Source organism: Equus caballus, chromosome 5 (assembly GCF_041296265.1).
Source record: "Equus caballus isolate H_3958 breed thoroughbred chromosome 5, TB-T2T, whole genome shotgun sequence".
NCBI classification, from domain to species: domain Eukaryota; kingdom Metazoa; phylum Chordata; class Mammalia; order Perissodactyla; family Equidae; genus Equus; species Equus caballus.
Window position 1 is genome coordinate 63,107,446 of NC_091688.1, and position 14,651 is coordinate 63,122,096.

General features: G+C 51.7%; 1 protein-coding gene and 1 long non-coding RNA gene across 3 annotated transcripts; both read left to right on the top strand.

The window, feature by feature from the left end:
• Positions 1-4,856: 4,856 nt before the first annotated feature.
• KCNA10 (potassium voltage-gated channel subfamily A member 10) lies at positions 4,857-6,444 on the top strand. The gene has a single exon (XM_070267229.1). It carries the CDS (start codon positions 4,909-4,911, stop codon positions 6,442-6,444), a length of 1,536 nt encoding a protein of 511 aa, XP_070123330.1. The 5' UTR covers positions 4,857-4,908.
• Positions 6,445-11,917: 5,473 nt separating this feature from the next.
• On the top strand, positions 11,918-12,915 carry LOC111773558 (uncharacterized). Of its 2 annotated transcripts, XR_002808159.2 has the most exons (3): positions 11,957-12,154; positions 12,376-12,498; positions 12,667-12,915. It is a non-coding gene; the product is annotated as an uncharacterized lncRNA (long non-coding RNA). The 2 variants fall into 2 exon arrangements; XR_011438768.1 differs by lacking the exon at positions 12,376-12,498 and having other exon boundaries at positions 11,918-12,049.
• The last annotated feature ends 1,736 nt before the right edge of the window (positions 12,916-14,651 follow it).

Here is a 14,651-nt window from a genome sequence, read left to right on the forward strand (position 1 = left end):
TTCAACCCAATCCTGCCTGGCTCTGGGGGAAGGGGAGCGAGCACAGGTTGGAGGATGAGGAGGTGTACGATGCACTGGGGACGGTGCGTGGACGAGCCTGCCCCCATGTACAAAGATGCTGAGGGATCTGAAGATGACAAGACTCTGGGGAGATAAGACACAGACCAAATGATGTTGGGCCAAAACCTTGTCTAGGGGGTTCTCAGAAGGGCCGGAATAACTTCACCCGGCATCCTTAGGGAAAGCTTCCCTTCAGGGGCAGTTAGAAGTAAGGCATGCAGGTGGCAGGACCTGCACAAATAGTGGCCTGGATGGAGGAGAACACAAGTCCGTTCAGAGAGGAAGAGAGGTCGTTTACCCCGATGCACTCTTTCACCGTGCCAGGCAAGCAGAGAGATTATGAGTAGAATCAGACGTTGCAGAAGAGTCTTGAATACAGTGGTCACTTCAGCTACGGGGGAGAGTTCAGTCTTGAGTACTGGTAATTCCTGTGAGGCCTTAGAATGCTGGGTGGATGAAAAGAGATAAAACTCAGGGAAAGCCCTCAAGAACCCCACACTCACACTCCACAAGCAGAGCGGGCTCCAGGACTCCAGGTATTCAGCCCCCAAATACCCCAGCCCCACAGCTGCACCCTCACTGGGGTGCCCCACCCCACCCAGAGCATCCATCTCCTCCCAGGGGCCAGTGTGGGGCGAGGAGGGCAGCCCAGGAGCAGAGCCAGCTCCCACCTCGGCTCCCATGAAATGGTCATTTAAAGGTCTCTGTAAAGTAGAGGGAAACCTCTCCAGAGGAGGCGCTGTTTCCCAGTGCAGGCAGTGGCTTCTCTCCTGCCACCAAACAGACAGAATGCCTAGCACTAAGATGCAAGGAGCCAGCCTGCCAGGGCCAGGGGCTGCTTGATGCTGTGCACACTTCTGAGAGAGGGTGGCCTTCCCAGTGCCGCTCTGCAGGGGTGCATGCTGCTGGGTGGCCCCTGGGAGCCACGCTCGGCCCTGGCTCCAGGTTCATTCACTCCTTCTAAACTACTGCTGGGCCCTTGCAGCCTGGGTGGGCACGGTACCGCACCGTGGTAAGTGCTACGCAAGAGTGATCCCCTCCTTCCCCCGGACGCATGCAGTTGATAGAGCATCCACATCCCCTTTGGTCCTTACAAAAACCTTAAAGAATCATCCGCAGATGATGCACTTTTATTTCCTGGTTTGTTTGCCTTTCTTTTTTAACATATATACTGAGACACTATCATGCACACTAGATTTAAAGCGTGCAACTTGATGAGTTTGGACATATGTACACACCTGTGACACCATGACCACAATTGAGATATACATCATCACCACCCCTAAAAGAGTTCCCCGGGCCCCTGGGAATCCCTCGTTCTCCCTCCCCGCCCCCAGCCTCAGGCAGTGGCTGGTCTGCTTTCTGTCACTCTAGATTAGTTTGCATTTTCTAGAATTTTGTATAAATGGAATTATTCTATATGTACCCTGTTCTATCTGGCTTCTTTGACTTAGCATATTTTCTTATTACAGATGAAAAAAATGGGAGTCTTGATAAGGAAATGCAAGAAGTCAGCAATCATAAAGCAGTAGAGGAGGCAGTGCAGGTGTCCCGGCTTGGAGCCCAGTATGATATCTGCTACACTTCATTCATTCACTCACCGAGGTTAATTGAGCGCTTGGGGGGGGCTAAGCCCTGGACCAGGTGCTGGAATCATAATGGTGCACAAAACAGACATGGTCCCTGCCCTCAAGAGCTTGCACTTCTTTCATTCATTCATTCGCCTGCTTAACAAATATCACTGCCCGTCTACGGAAAACACTGCTTGAGCTTGGCACTGCCCCACCACCTCCCACACCCTGACTGTCATCAGCCACCCTCCTATCTGCCACTCCAGGCTGGGCACTGGGGTGATGCACGTGGGGATCACTGGAGGGGAATTCTGTCCTCCAAAACCATGCAGGGCAGAAGGGAAAACTATAAGACACTGTTCTGCCCTCTGAAGACTTACAAGAGAGCTGAAGAGCAAAGGCTGACCCTGTGGAAGGTGGCATTCCAAATCGAGTCCCAGCCTGCGTGATCTCGGCAGGGAGGCCAGGAGCTCAGGGGGGCGGAGGGCTCTCCAAGCTGGACTGGCCAGGCAGGCTCCTCAGACAAGGCAGAACTTGAGCAGTCCCCAGACAGGCAGAGGACAAGGAGAAACAAGGGAGGGAAAGTGTGTGCCAGGCAGGAGCAGAGCAGGCAGGGAGGCACGGACGCAGGATCAGGCACAGCAGGTCAGGAGGACAGAAAGCTGAGACTTCCGCCTGGGGAAGTGGAGGCCACATAAAATGTGCTCCCTGCCCATAAGTATGTCACATGGTGTTTATGCATGGAACAGCAAGGCGGGGAGCAGGGCGGGTCATTCCTTACATTTTTGTAATAATTTACAATTTACAAGTACTCTCATTGTCGTCACCTTATTTAGTCCTCAGTGTAATCTTTGAGGTGAGAATTATTTTTCCCACATTACAAATCAGAAAACTGAGGCTCATAAAATCCAGTGATTTACTCAGAAATAGACACCTCCTAAGTGGTGGGGCAGAGACCTCAAGCCAGGTCTCTTGTCCCCAAGACTGGTTCTCTTTTCCCTATGTCTATAAGGATCAACATTTACTAATCTAAAGGGCACGTGGAGCAACCGTACAGCACGCTTCTGTAGACCACGGAATATGCTGTTTGACCTTGACACTGTCCCACCGCCTCCCACACCACCTGACCCTCTCCAACCACCCTCTTGTCTGTCTCTTTGAACTGGGGATGGAAGCAAGAAAGAGGAGATCAGGAGGAGGGGAGAAAGGAGCCTGGCTCCCAGGAGAGGAAGCTAATTATTTGGCCAAGGAAGTTCTCCCTAACCCCACATGCCTTCTGCCCCTGGCCTCCAGAGAAGGCTCCTGATAAGGGCCCACTGTAGCCCCTTGGAAGCAGTCCCCAAGCCCCTCCCCCAGAGCCCCTGGATGGCACCCCTGCCTTTCAGCCTGCAGAAAGTGGGATGGCATTCACACCAAGAAGGAGATGAGCAGGGAGCATCCCCCAGGGCCATGACCCCAAAGGACAAAGGGCTGCTCTGAAGTCACAAGGTGGGCAGAGAGACGGAGTCCTGGCCCTAGGTCTGCCCGGGAGCCGAGTAGCCCAGGACAAGTCCCATACACCATCATATGGGTCACTGCGAAGGAACAGCTAACATCTCTCCAGGGCTTCCCATGTGCAGAGCCAGGATTCCAGCTCACGTAGACTGGTTCCCATCTCAGAGTTCTTAACCACTGCTCCATCCTGCCTTCCAACCACCCTACTGCTCACTGAGCATCACATGGCAGGCCGGCACCTGACATGCTCCATGGTGGCTACATCCGCCCCCATTCCACAGCCAAGGAAGCTGCAGTTCAGTGAAATTAGGCAGCTTGCAAGGCCACACATTCCTAAGAGGGAGGGCAGGTGCTCAGCCAGCCCTGGCCACCCAAACCTGAGCTCTTCACCCCACACCTGGCACCCGAACTGAGAAATGAGGGCATGGAACTGAAGGAGCTCCGAGCTCCCACACTCCTGTGGCCCTAGCCTGCAGCTCCCCTCAAGGCCTCAGCTTCCACGCAGGGGCCCCATGGGCTAGTAGGAAAGGCCCTGGGCCAGGAGGCAGGTTCAGATCAGGGCTCTGTATCACTTGGTCCCTGTGACTCAGCTTCCCCATCTGTAAAATGGAAATAAAATTTTCCAACTTCAATCATTGTCATTTAGCGAGACAAGCAAACGTGGCATCACTTTGAAAAGACTACAACACTGTACACTGCAGGATGTCCTTGTCATCTGTAAATGAAATGACGTCATGGCTATGCCCACTACAGACTTTACCTCTCTCCCACCCTCACCCCCAGCCTGCCTGCCTGCAGTGTTATTGAGTTGAAATCGAAGCTTGAGTGGACCTGAGGAAGGACTCTTAACCTGTGTGGATATCCAAGCCCACTGGGCATGCTCTCCTTAGCCCCACCCCCAACAAACACACAAACACATGCGTGTGCACACACACACACATGCAATTACTTACTTACTTCCCACCTGCCTAAAATGATTTTTAAAAATGAAATCATTTCCCATAAACATTTTGGATCTAAGGCAAAAAAAAATACCAATAGCTGTTGGCTTCTAAATGTCCTGCTATGTGGAGAAGTTGGCAAAAACAATAGTTATACTTTAGTGATCTTTCCACCAGGCATTTTACATAAGCCACCTCATTTAATGTACCCTCAGAACAACCCTGGAAGTTACTTACAGAGGAGGGGATAAGGCACAGATAGTCACTGCTGGAGAGGATGCTGTTGGTTGCCCAACCAGCTGCTGTAGGTGATGAGAAATGGCTGAATTCTAGATACATCTTAAGATATAACCAAAAGGATACACGCGGGACTGATGTCAAAGGTGAGAGAAAGAAGGGAGTTAAAGATGAGACTGGGCATGGAAAAGTGTTGGGTAAACTGGAGGACTTCATCCAAATACCAAATTATACGTTTTATTATTAAGAAATGTTTACTTCCTCTCCCATTATGGCCTCTCTCTGCCATCATGTATGGAGAGGGTCTTTGGCTGGAGAAAGTTTTCCCCTCTCAGCCAAGCTCTTTCTTTGCAATTTCTTCTAGTTACTAGTGTGTGCAGACTTGGGATACAAATTGATTTCAATGGATGAATGTTGTCAAAACAACCACAAGCTTCCTTCCCAAGCTAAAAATAAATCATTTTTGACTCCCTTGGTACACCTTACCTCAATGATCAAGAGCCAGCTGTGTCCCAGCTCCTGTTTGATGACCTTCTTCCTCTCCACAGCTTGCAGCAGGCGGGGAAGACTGAGAGTCTTCATGCTGCTTCCCTGACTCCCCTACGATGGATGCGCGTGGCTGGAAAGAAATGGAGGTTGCTCTGGTCAATTTTGATAACTCAGATGAAATCCAGGAAGAGCCAGACTATGCCACAGATTTTGACCCAACCAACCCAAAAGGCCAGTCTGGAAGCAGCCCCTTCTCCAACTGGAGGATCCTCATCAGTGACAGCACCAACCATGAGACGACCTTCTCTAAGCTCCCAGGAGACTATGTGGATCCCCCAGGGCCTGAGTCAGTGGTCTTGAATGAAGGGAACCAGCGGGTGATCATCAACATCGCTGGGCTGAGATTTGAAACCCAACTCAGAACCCTCAATCAGTTCCCAGAGACCCTCCTGGGAGACCGGGAGAAAAGGATGCAGTTCTTCGACTCCATGAGAAATGAGTATTTCTTTGACAGGAACCGGCCCAGTTTTGATGGAATCCTATATTATTACCAATCTGGTGGAAAAATCCGGCGCCCAGCCAATGTCCCTATCGATGTCTTTGCTGATGAGATCTCCTTCTATGAGCTGGGTAGCGAGGCCATGGACCAATTCCGGGAGGACGAAGGCTTCATCAAAGACCCTGAAACATTGCTCCCCACCAATGACTTCCACCGGCAGTTCTGGCTTCTCTTCGAGTATCCTGAGAGCTCCAGTGCTGCCCGTGGTGTAGCAGTGGTCTCTGTGCTGGTTGTGGTCATCTCCATCACAATCTTCTGCCTGGAGACACTACCTGAGTTCCGGGAGGATAGGGAGCTGAAGGTGGTAAGAGACCCCAGCCTCAACACAAGCAAGACATTCCTTTCCCACACCATGTTCACTGACCCTTTCTTCATGGTAGAGTCCACCTGCATCGTATGGTTCACCTTTGAACTGGTGGTCCGGTTTGTGGTCTGCCCCAGCAAGACTGACTTCTTCAGGAACATCATGAACATTATCGATATCATCTCCATCATCCCCTACTTTGCAACCCTCATCACAGAGCTTGTCCAGGAGACAGAGCCGAGCGCCCAGCAGAACATGTCCCTGGCCATCCTGAGGATCATCCGGCTGGTGCGGGTCTTCCGCATCTTCAAGCTCTCCCGCCACTCCAAGGGGCTGCAGATCCTGGGGCAGACGCTGAAGGCTTCCATGCGGGAGTTGGGGCTGCTCATCTTCTTCCTCTTCATTGGAGTCATTCTCTTCTCCAGTGCAATCTACTTTGCTGAGGTAGATGAGCCAGAGTCCCATTTCTCTAGCATTCCTGATGGTTTCTGGTGGGCAGTGGTCACCATGACAACTGTGGGCTACGGAGACATGTGCCCAACCACCCCAGGAGGGAAAATTGTGGGCACTCTGTGTGCCATTGCAGGGGTCCTCACCATTGCCCTCCCTGTGCCTGTCATTGTCTCCAACTTTAACTACTTCTACCATCGGGAGACTGAGAATGAGGAGAAGCAAAACATCCCAGGAGAAATCGACAAAATCCTCAACAGCATGGGTTCAAGAATGGGCAGCACAGACTCTCTTAGTAAGACCAATGGTGGCTGCTCTGCAGAGAAGTCCAGGAAGTGATCTGTCCAAGGCTTCTTGGCTCCCTGAGTCTCCTTGTGTCTCTCTGTCTCTCTCTCTGTCTCTTTGTCACCCTCCCCCGCCCAGTCTCTCTCTTCCTTCTTCTTGCCTCTTGCTCTCTGTTTTTCCAAAGACCAAAGTTTATCTTTTGTGACCAACAGGCCATCTTTGACTGCCAGCTGTTTTAATAAACCCGTACTTCTGCTGTATTTTCTGAGCTGTTTCTTCTCAACCAACTCTAGGAAGACTTCAGTCTCCTTTCCTGCGAGGGGATACTTCTCCCAGTCCCTTGCTTCTCACCAGTGGTCCCCAAGACCAACAGGATTGGTATCACCTGGGAGCAACGAAATGCAGAATCTGAGCCCACCTCAGACTGACTGAACCAGAATCTGCATTTTAACAAGATTCCATCTTTAATGTTCTCATTAAAGATGACCCTGGCTTTGGACTTCCTAAGAGGAAGTGTATTAAAAGGCCAAAGATCGCTGTGAGCAATAAGCAAGAGCTCAGAGTTGTTTAATGATAATACCTTACACTTGTGTAGTATTGCACAAATTTTCCAAAGCTCTTTTACCTACATTATCTCACTGCATCTCAAAATAACCAATTGAACAGATTTGATTATCATTTCGATGTTCAGATGAGCAAAACAAGGACAGAGACCTACCTAAGGTCACCCAGAACAGTAACAGTCACCGTTGGAATCCAAATCTCCTACTCACTTAGTCTAGTGCTCTTTCCACTAACCAAGAGGTTTTGATGGAATTAGCAGGAGGGGGAGAGGAACTTGAGGGGTCTGTCTTGCAGAGGATCCAGGTAGCAAGCCCCTCGGCAGGAACACTCTTCCCCGGGGGTCCCATCATGTCCACGCAGCCTGGTAAGGCAGCGCCTGCCTGGCCCTCTTGCTCCTCCGTCCCTTCCTTGGACAATGGACAAGCAGAAACATTCCAAGATGTTTTTCATTTGGCCAGTCTCCATGAATTTGTGCAGAAACTGGGGGTCCTAGGTGTGGGGTGAGTATACACCAGGGCTTTGGAGGATTGCTCCATGGAAATGGACATGTCCACCTGCCTCAAGGTTCAGCTCCCATTGAATCTTCAGGAATTGACCAGCAGGTTGTGGGGAGCTGGGGCGGAAGGAGCAGGGCCCTAAGTCATGTGTCCAGAGGCCAGGCCTAACCAAGGAGGGTGGCTGGGGCAGGCCCACCTGAGGAACTGTCTTCTTGGGAAAGGACCCTGCTCAGCCCGCCAAGCTCCTAGGATGAGGGAATGGAGTTGGGAATCCCCAAAAGGTGCAAAAGACACTCTCCACTCTGTCCCTCCCCATTTATCCCCTCGAGTAAGGAGGCCCCGTGCCTTCCTGAGGCCCAATACCCAACATCCAGCCACACCTCAAAGGCGAGTCAATGCCCCTGGTCAGTAGGGCACTCACAGCTCCACTCAACTCGGCAAGACACGGTGCTGCAGCCACAGATGCCACCACATGACTTCCCCTTCATGACGGCCAAACAAATGAGCTGGTGTGAGAGAAAGCCTGTGCCCTAAGAAGCTGGACTTAGTCATCTTTAAGTCCCCCTCCTGCTCTATCAACCTCAATCCTCTTCTTGCACTTTAACCCCAAGCTCCACTTTAGCCCTGAGTCGGGCAGAGACCTAGCCTGGGCTTCACACAGATACTGCTGCCCCCAGGCCTGGGCGTGCAGGCCAGTCCCAGGCCTGAGACTCAGGGTCGTGGGATTTGGAGTGTCTTCCTCACAATTTTCTAAGTTCCCTTCCAATTTCTCCCCTTCTGGGCACTCTCCAATTCTGTGCCCACCCCTCACGCCCAAGCAAGTGGTGTTGACCAGATGTCGGGAGGAGCTCCTAGACTCACACACAAGGGATCGCACTGAAGGTCTGTGCCACTCCAGTTCCAGAATGGGGATCTGGTGGGCAGTTTGCTCACTGGCTGGTGTGGCATTTGTTTTACAGGATCACACTAGCTCAGATGCCAGAATGGTGACAGCACTCTGATTTTAGGTGACACCAATCTTTATTTACACAGAGAATTTGCAAAAAGAATTTGCCCAGGATCCCAAGCGTCTTTGACAAAAGAGTCCACATGCCCACATTCTGCCCTCTGGGAGGCACGTCATCATAATCCTTTATACCAAAACCTCTCCCCACAGAGAGACCCTTTGCCCCTCACATCCGCCCCCTGAAGTAGATATTATTAACCCCATTTTGCTATGTAAGGAAACTGGTTCAGAGAGGTTCAAGGGCATACAGCCAGGAAGCGGCAGAGAAGGATTTGAATCTAGGTCTCTTTGATGCCAAAATGTGTGTCCCACCATGCTATCTGCCCAGAGCTTCCTAACCAGGAGAACAGCCTCTGCCTGAGTAGGGGAGCAGGGCTTTGGTCACAGAGATAGGCCTGGCACGTTTTGGGAACAGGGAGGCTGGTTCTCTGAAGGCCCCTGCTTTCTTATTCTCTGACTCTATGTTCAGCGGCGGGGCCACATGCTGGCCTTACCGTTTCACATGCTGCGAACAGAGTGGGATAATAAGACCCCAGGCTGACCCAATGCCCCAGAGGTCAGGGAGGAGCCCCGAGCCTGCAGCCCCAGACTTTCTCTTCCCAGGGTCCTGCCGAGAAGAATACAGACAGAGCAGGGCAGAAGGGAGCCACTCTTTCTTTAGCTAATCCAATTACCCCCACAGGGTGAGGAGGCCTGCTCATAACCTTCTGATGCCCACGAAGCAGGCCCTGGCCTTCAGGCTGGTGCCAGGGAATGGGGACTGCAGAAGCAAGCCCTCCACTCCCCATGCCACTGCTGCCAATGGGGCTGGCATCCCGGTCCCTGTGTGCCAGCACTGAGTCATCTATTTCTTCCCAAGCAATCCAGGGAGATGGGCTATGGGGGCCTCTCTCACTGCACATCTGCCCAGCCTCCTGTTTGTAATGAGATCTGTTGCCTATAGCAGAGCACACAGGTGACCTACTGACAGGGGAAGACAGGACAGGGCTGCCCAGGGGATGCAGTGCGAAACACAAAAGGAAAGATATGCCCACTGCCCTCAGGGAGGGAAGGACCTGTCGGCAGCTGGCTGGGTTGAGAGAACCCCCGTTGTAGGAACACAGAGCAAGGCCCTTGGCTTCATTCCAATTCATTCCAAAAGTTACCATTTACTGAGCTGCTACTGTGTAGCAGACACTTTGTAGCCACTGAGCAAGGACACAGAAAGAGCAAACAGGTCCCTTTAAATTTTCACAGCAAAAATACGCAAATAATGTAAGAGAAACAACAAAAACATTTCAGAGGGTGCTACAATTTGCAGAAGGCTTCCAAATCTTGTGTTTTCTTTTCCACCATATCATGCCGGCTGTCTTTGCAAAGAACTCTGCAAGTCTGGACTGACAGTTGTGTCTATTCACCACTCTTTTAAAAAAGTCCCTAATAAATCAGAAACCACAAAACGTTTCAAAACCTTAAGGGTTTTTGAGTGGAAAGCTCTCTAGACTTGGAATCAAAAGACCTGGCTGAGTTTTACTAATTCTGTGACTTTGGCCTTACCGAGCTTCAGTTTCCTTATGTGGAAAATGGACATAAAAAATACCCGCCTCACAGCAAATGTGGTGGCATTGTCCCTCCGACCACCTCTCGCCTTCTCCCCCTCCCCCACCATAAGGAGCAGGCCCTGAGTACTTCCAGCTGCCCTCCCTCACCCAAACTGTAGGCTCCTCAGGACCTCCACAGGCTGCCGAAGTGGCTGCTTAGGACCTGCCCTCTCTTAGAGACAGGTCCATTGTGACTTCCTGTTTCTCTGATTCTTATACTTGTACTCACCTTCTTTGAGCTTACTTCCAAATCTAAAAAATGGACAGAATTACACCTGTCTCATCAGGCTGTTGGGAGGAATCAATGATGGAGTGTTATTAAAAGTAATTTATGGCTATAAAGCACTACACAAATGAAAGGAATTATTGCTCTTTAAGAGCTGTTATTTTGGACCAATTAACACTGCCCCAATAAGTGTAGAACTTACCTTTAGCAATCCAAGTCAGACCATGACCGTAAGCAGAAGGCAACTTATTTCAAAGACAGCATGAAAATAGAATTAGTGGATGTGGGGCAGGGAAAGGAGTAGGACTGGAATAGCACCGTGCTCAGTCAACAGCGGCTGCCTCTGGGCGCTTCACACACGTGTTGTTTCATCTCATCTAAAACAGCCACCATAGGTAGGTATTATCACCACTTTACAGATAAGGAAATTGAAGCTTCAAAAAGTTAAGTAACCTCTCCCTGTGACATACTCGGGGAGAGTTGCAGGCATCCCAAATGAAGGGAGTGCCAAATCAGGGTGGTCAGACATAGATGGTGCTCCAACTGTCCTATCCTCCCAACTTCTTGCCCAAAGACCCAACCCCCAAGTCTGTCACCCTCAATTCACCTTCACACACATGCAGACAAGAGGTGGTGGTACCATCGCACGGGCCAGCATCATTCCCGAGATTCTGAGACATCAGAGGCCGAGGGTGGAGCACCGCTCACTGCGCCAGCCTTTCTGGGTCCACATCCATGCAGAGGCCACTCAGGGATGCTCTGCAGGACCTCTGGGACAACCTTGGGCCCAAGCCTGCCCATGCAGTGTGGCCTGGAACAGCTGCCACCCACACACAAGGCTCCCCACCGTGCTCTCTTGGCTTGGTCAGCAGCTCATCTCCTGAGGGCCCTGCCCAGCCCTCTCTCCGCTCTGGACATTGTCCTTCCCCCACGGCTCGCTCAGGCACTCCCTGAGGGTGCACAAGCTGGCGCAGGAATGCACTAGGCAGGACACCTTCAGTTGCAGGCGGCAGAACAACCAAAACAAAAGAGAGGCCTTCACAGGCTCACGTGACTGAGAAATGCAGGGGGAGAGCTGACTGTAGGCCTGCTGAGTCTGGGGACTCAAACACACCTTCAGAGCACTCCTCACCTCTGTCCCTCATGCTCTCTGCTTGCCTCTGCTGGATGGCCTTCGTGCCCCTGAGGCGGGCAATCTCAGCACAGCAGCCCCAGGTCACAGCCTTGTCACCATCTAACCAGAAATAAATAAATAAATACATAGACATATATATACACCATATATAATCACCTTTGTACCTAATTATTACCTATAATTTCTCACAAAAATCTTCAATTCAAAGGTAGGGATTTTTGTCTGTCTAGTCCACTGCTATATTCCCAGGGCCTGTCACAGCACATAGCAGGTGCTCAATAAATATTTGTTGAATTAATGAACTGGTTCTTCAAGCTCTCCTCCCAATCACCCTAGAGAGACCAAACTAAGCGACTCCATAGCCCTGGTAAGATTTCTTTCTCACCCACCCCCACTCTCCCCCAAACCCTAGACCAAAGGCTGGAGCCAGACCCTCCTGAATGAGGAGCATGACTGCAGGTGACCCTTGAAGGCGCTATGGGTGCGGGCTCTCGGGCCTGAGGTGCAGCCTGGGGAGGGGCACAGCTGAGGCCTGGCCTCGAGCGCGCTCCCAGCCTCAGCCCTTCCCGGGGGCTGCTCTGCCTGGTGGACAGGATCACAGGACGGCACGGAGAGCAGGAACCACGCCCCTCCTCAACCCCTGCTCAGAAGGTGTCTTATACGGCCGGCCTCGGTCCCTTTCACAAGCTCTCCGGCGGAACACTTGAGCCTTCAAACGACCGCCCTTCGCAAGCATCCCGGAAGCCCCGCCCCGGCGTGGGTTTGAACGGCTCCCCTAGCCCCCGGACGCCGCCCAGCCCTCCGCCCTGGCCCAGCCCCGCCCCCCCGCAGGCCCTGCCCCCCTCAGGCTCCGCCCCCTGCTCAGGCCCACCTCCTCACCGGCTGCTGACTAAGGATCACAGCCCCTCCTACCAGCGACACGGCTCCGCCCCAGCCCTCTCCCCAGGCCCAAACTATGCCCTCTCCCTCCTTATTAGGTCCTGGGGATGGGGAGAGAAGGAGACGCTCAAGGTTCCCCTGTCCTACTCAGTAGCTGATTGCAGCCTCCTAAAAAATGAAATGCATTCACCCGGAGTGGAGCGCTCCAAAGACCCTTTGAAGTGAGCCGCCCTGGGCTCTCCAGAGACCGTTGCGTCTGCCCAGCAGCACGTCCTAGAGACAGGAGAACGTTTGCCCTCAAACGCAGGGATGAAAAGCACTGGGGGTGGCAGGGAGCCGGGGAGATGGGTAAAAGGAAGATCTGACAAACTTTTGTTATCGCCTCTCAGGGGAAGCGGAGGTAAAAGGCTGCCTGGGAAATGTCACCGGCTAATGAATGCTGCTTCGCTGCCATCGCTGAGGCGTCAGTCAGACGCGTGCGGAGAGAATGATAGCCATCCTCATTAGGAATTCAGGATGACTGCTTCTGCTCTTCTGAACCCAAGGGGCCTTGGCTGAGCCCCCTCCCTCCCACCCCATCCTGTTGTTCTGCTGTTAACAGAAATAATAAATATAAATATAAGAGAAATAACAAATAACACCAAGCTCCCAAGGTTACGGTGAGAATTAAATAAGATAATACGTGAAATTCCCTAGCAAAAGGTGAAATATGCTATACAAAGTGGAGACAGATGAAGCCTAGGATGAAAATCCATCTGCAGGCTGTAAACCCTTCAAGGGCCACGGCTGTGCCCTTTTAATGGTATAAACTCACAGGTGGTCTGGTGCACAATAGATGCTCAAGAAACCAAGGAAGGAGGAGGGAAAGAGTGGGGACAATTCAAGGTGGAACCAAGCCCACAGGAGGGCCAAGTCAGAGGCCCCCCGACTTCCCCCCACTCCCCAAAATGATAATAATTGTGACCCAGTTACCTGCAGAGTTTCAGTTGAAGTAATTTTCCGTGCACGCCCTGAATTCTCTGTTTTATCCTGTGATTCCAAGCAGGAGAAGATGATGAGTCCTCCCTGTGTGCCCGGTTAACGATCCTAGGGGTGTACCTGATGGCATGCTCATTCTTTCCTCAAACTTTCCCCAAGTTGCTGGCACAGGCCAGATGCTAACATGGGCTCTGGGGTTACAGAGCCGACCAAGAGGGGGGTCTGCCCTCAGGGAGTGGAAATGGCTTCCTCAGAGGGGCCAAAACCCACACCCTCCCTGTGGGTGGGCCTGAGCCTGTGCCTCCTGAAAAGCCAAGCGGCTTCCTGAGGTCTCCGTGTGAATGAGGAGTAAGACACTCCTCCCATGCCCTGGCTCATTCGAACCAGAGGGAAACCGGCCCATGTGAGCCCACCTCTAACCAGTCCTGGGACAGAGCCCACAGGGGGAGGGACAATCAGAGCTCAGTGTCCTGCTCTACCAGAGGGCATGTTGCCACATTCAACTGGGAGAGAATCTCAAGCCCAGGAGGGGACGCCTGCTGGCAGGGACACAGATTCTAGTCCAGGAGGGCGCTCTCGCAGGAGAGAGCGAAGGGAGAAAGGTGCTCCCCTCTGGTCCTGAAGAATCAAGTATCCAAGATGCTTCCCTTTGGGTGGAGAAAGGGAAAAACAGGGTTTAGCACTTCCCAAGAGAGGCTCGCCTGGGCTAGTGTTGGCGAGAGTGGGCACCTCGCTGCAGGGGGTGGAGAAAGAGGCAGGGCCTGTGGATCTCTTTCTCTTCTTTGGGGTAACAGAGAGGCACAGACATTGGGGGGTAGGGTTCTGAAGTCAAGCATGTTGAAAGCATAAGGGGCTTTTAAAAAGCTTAAATAGGGGCTGGCCCGGTGGTGTAGTGGTTAAGCGGTGGCGTAGTGGTTAAGCGGTGGCGTAGTGGCTAAGTTTGTGTGCTCTACTTCAGTGGCCCAGGGTTCACGGGTTTGGACCCCAGCAGTGGACCTACACACCACTCATCAAGCCATGCTGTGGGGGCATTCCACATACAAAGTAGAAGAAGATTGGGACAGATATTAGCTTAGGACCAATCTTCCTCATGAAAAAAAAAAACAAGTAAGTGAGTAGAAAGAGCAAAGAGCCACAACCTTCTCTTTGAAGCTGGATAAGTGGGGAAAAACAAAGGAAAAGACTAAGACTTAGAATAGTTACTTGGAGAGGAAAGAGTTCGGATGTCTTGAGGTTTGTTATCATTTTCTCGAAAACATCATCTATAAATGAAATGCTCAAGTTCAGCTGTTTTAACAAATATGTTGTTTTTTTTTTAAATATTGGCACCGAAGCTAACATCTGTTGCCAATCTTTTCTTTTTTTCTCTTCTTCTTCTCCCCAAAGCTCCCCAGTA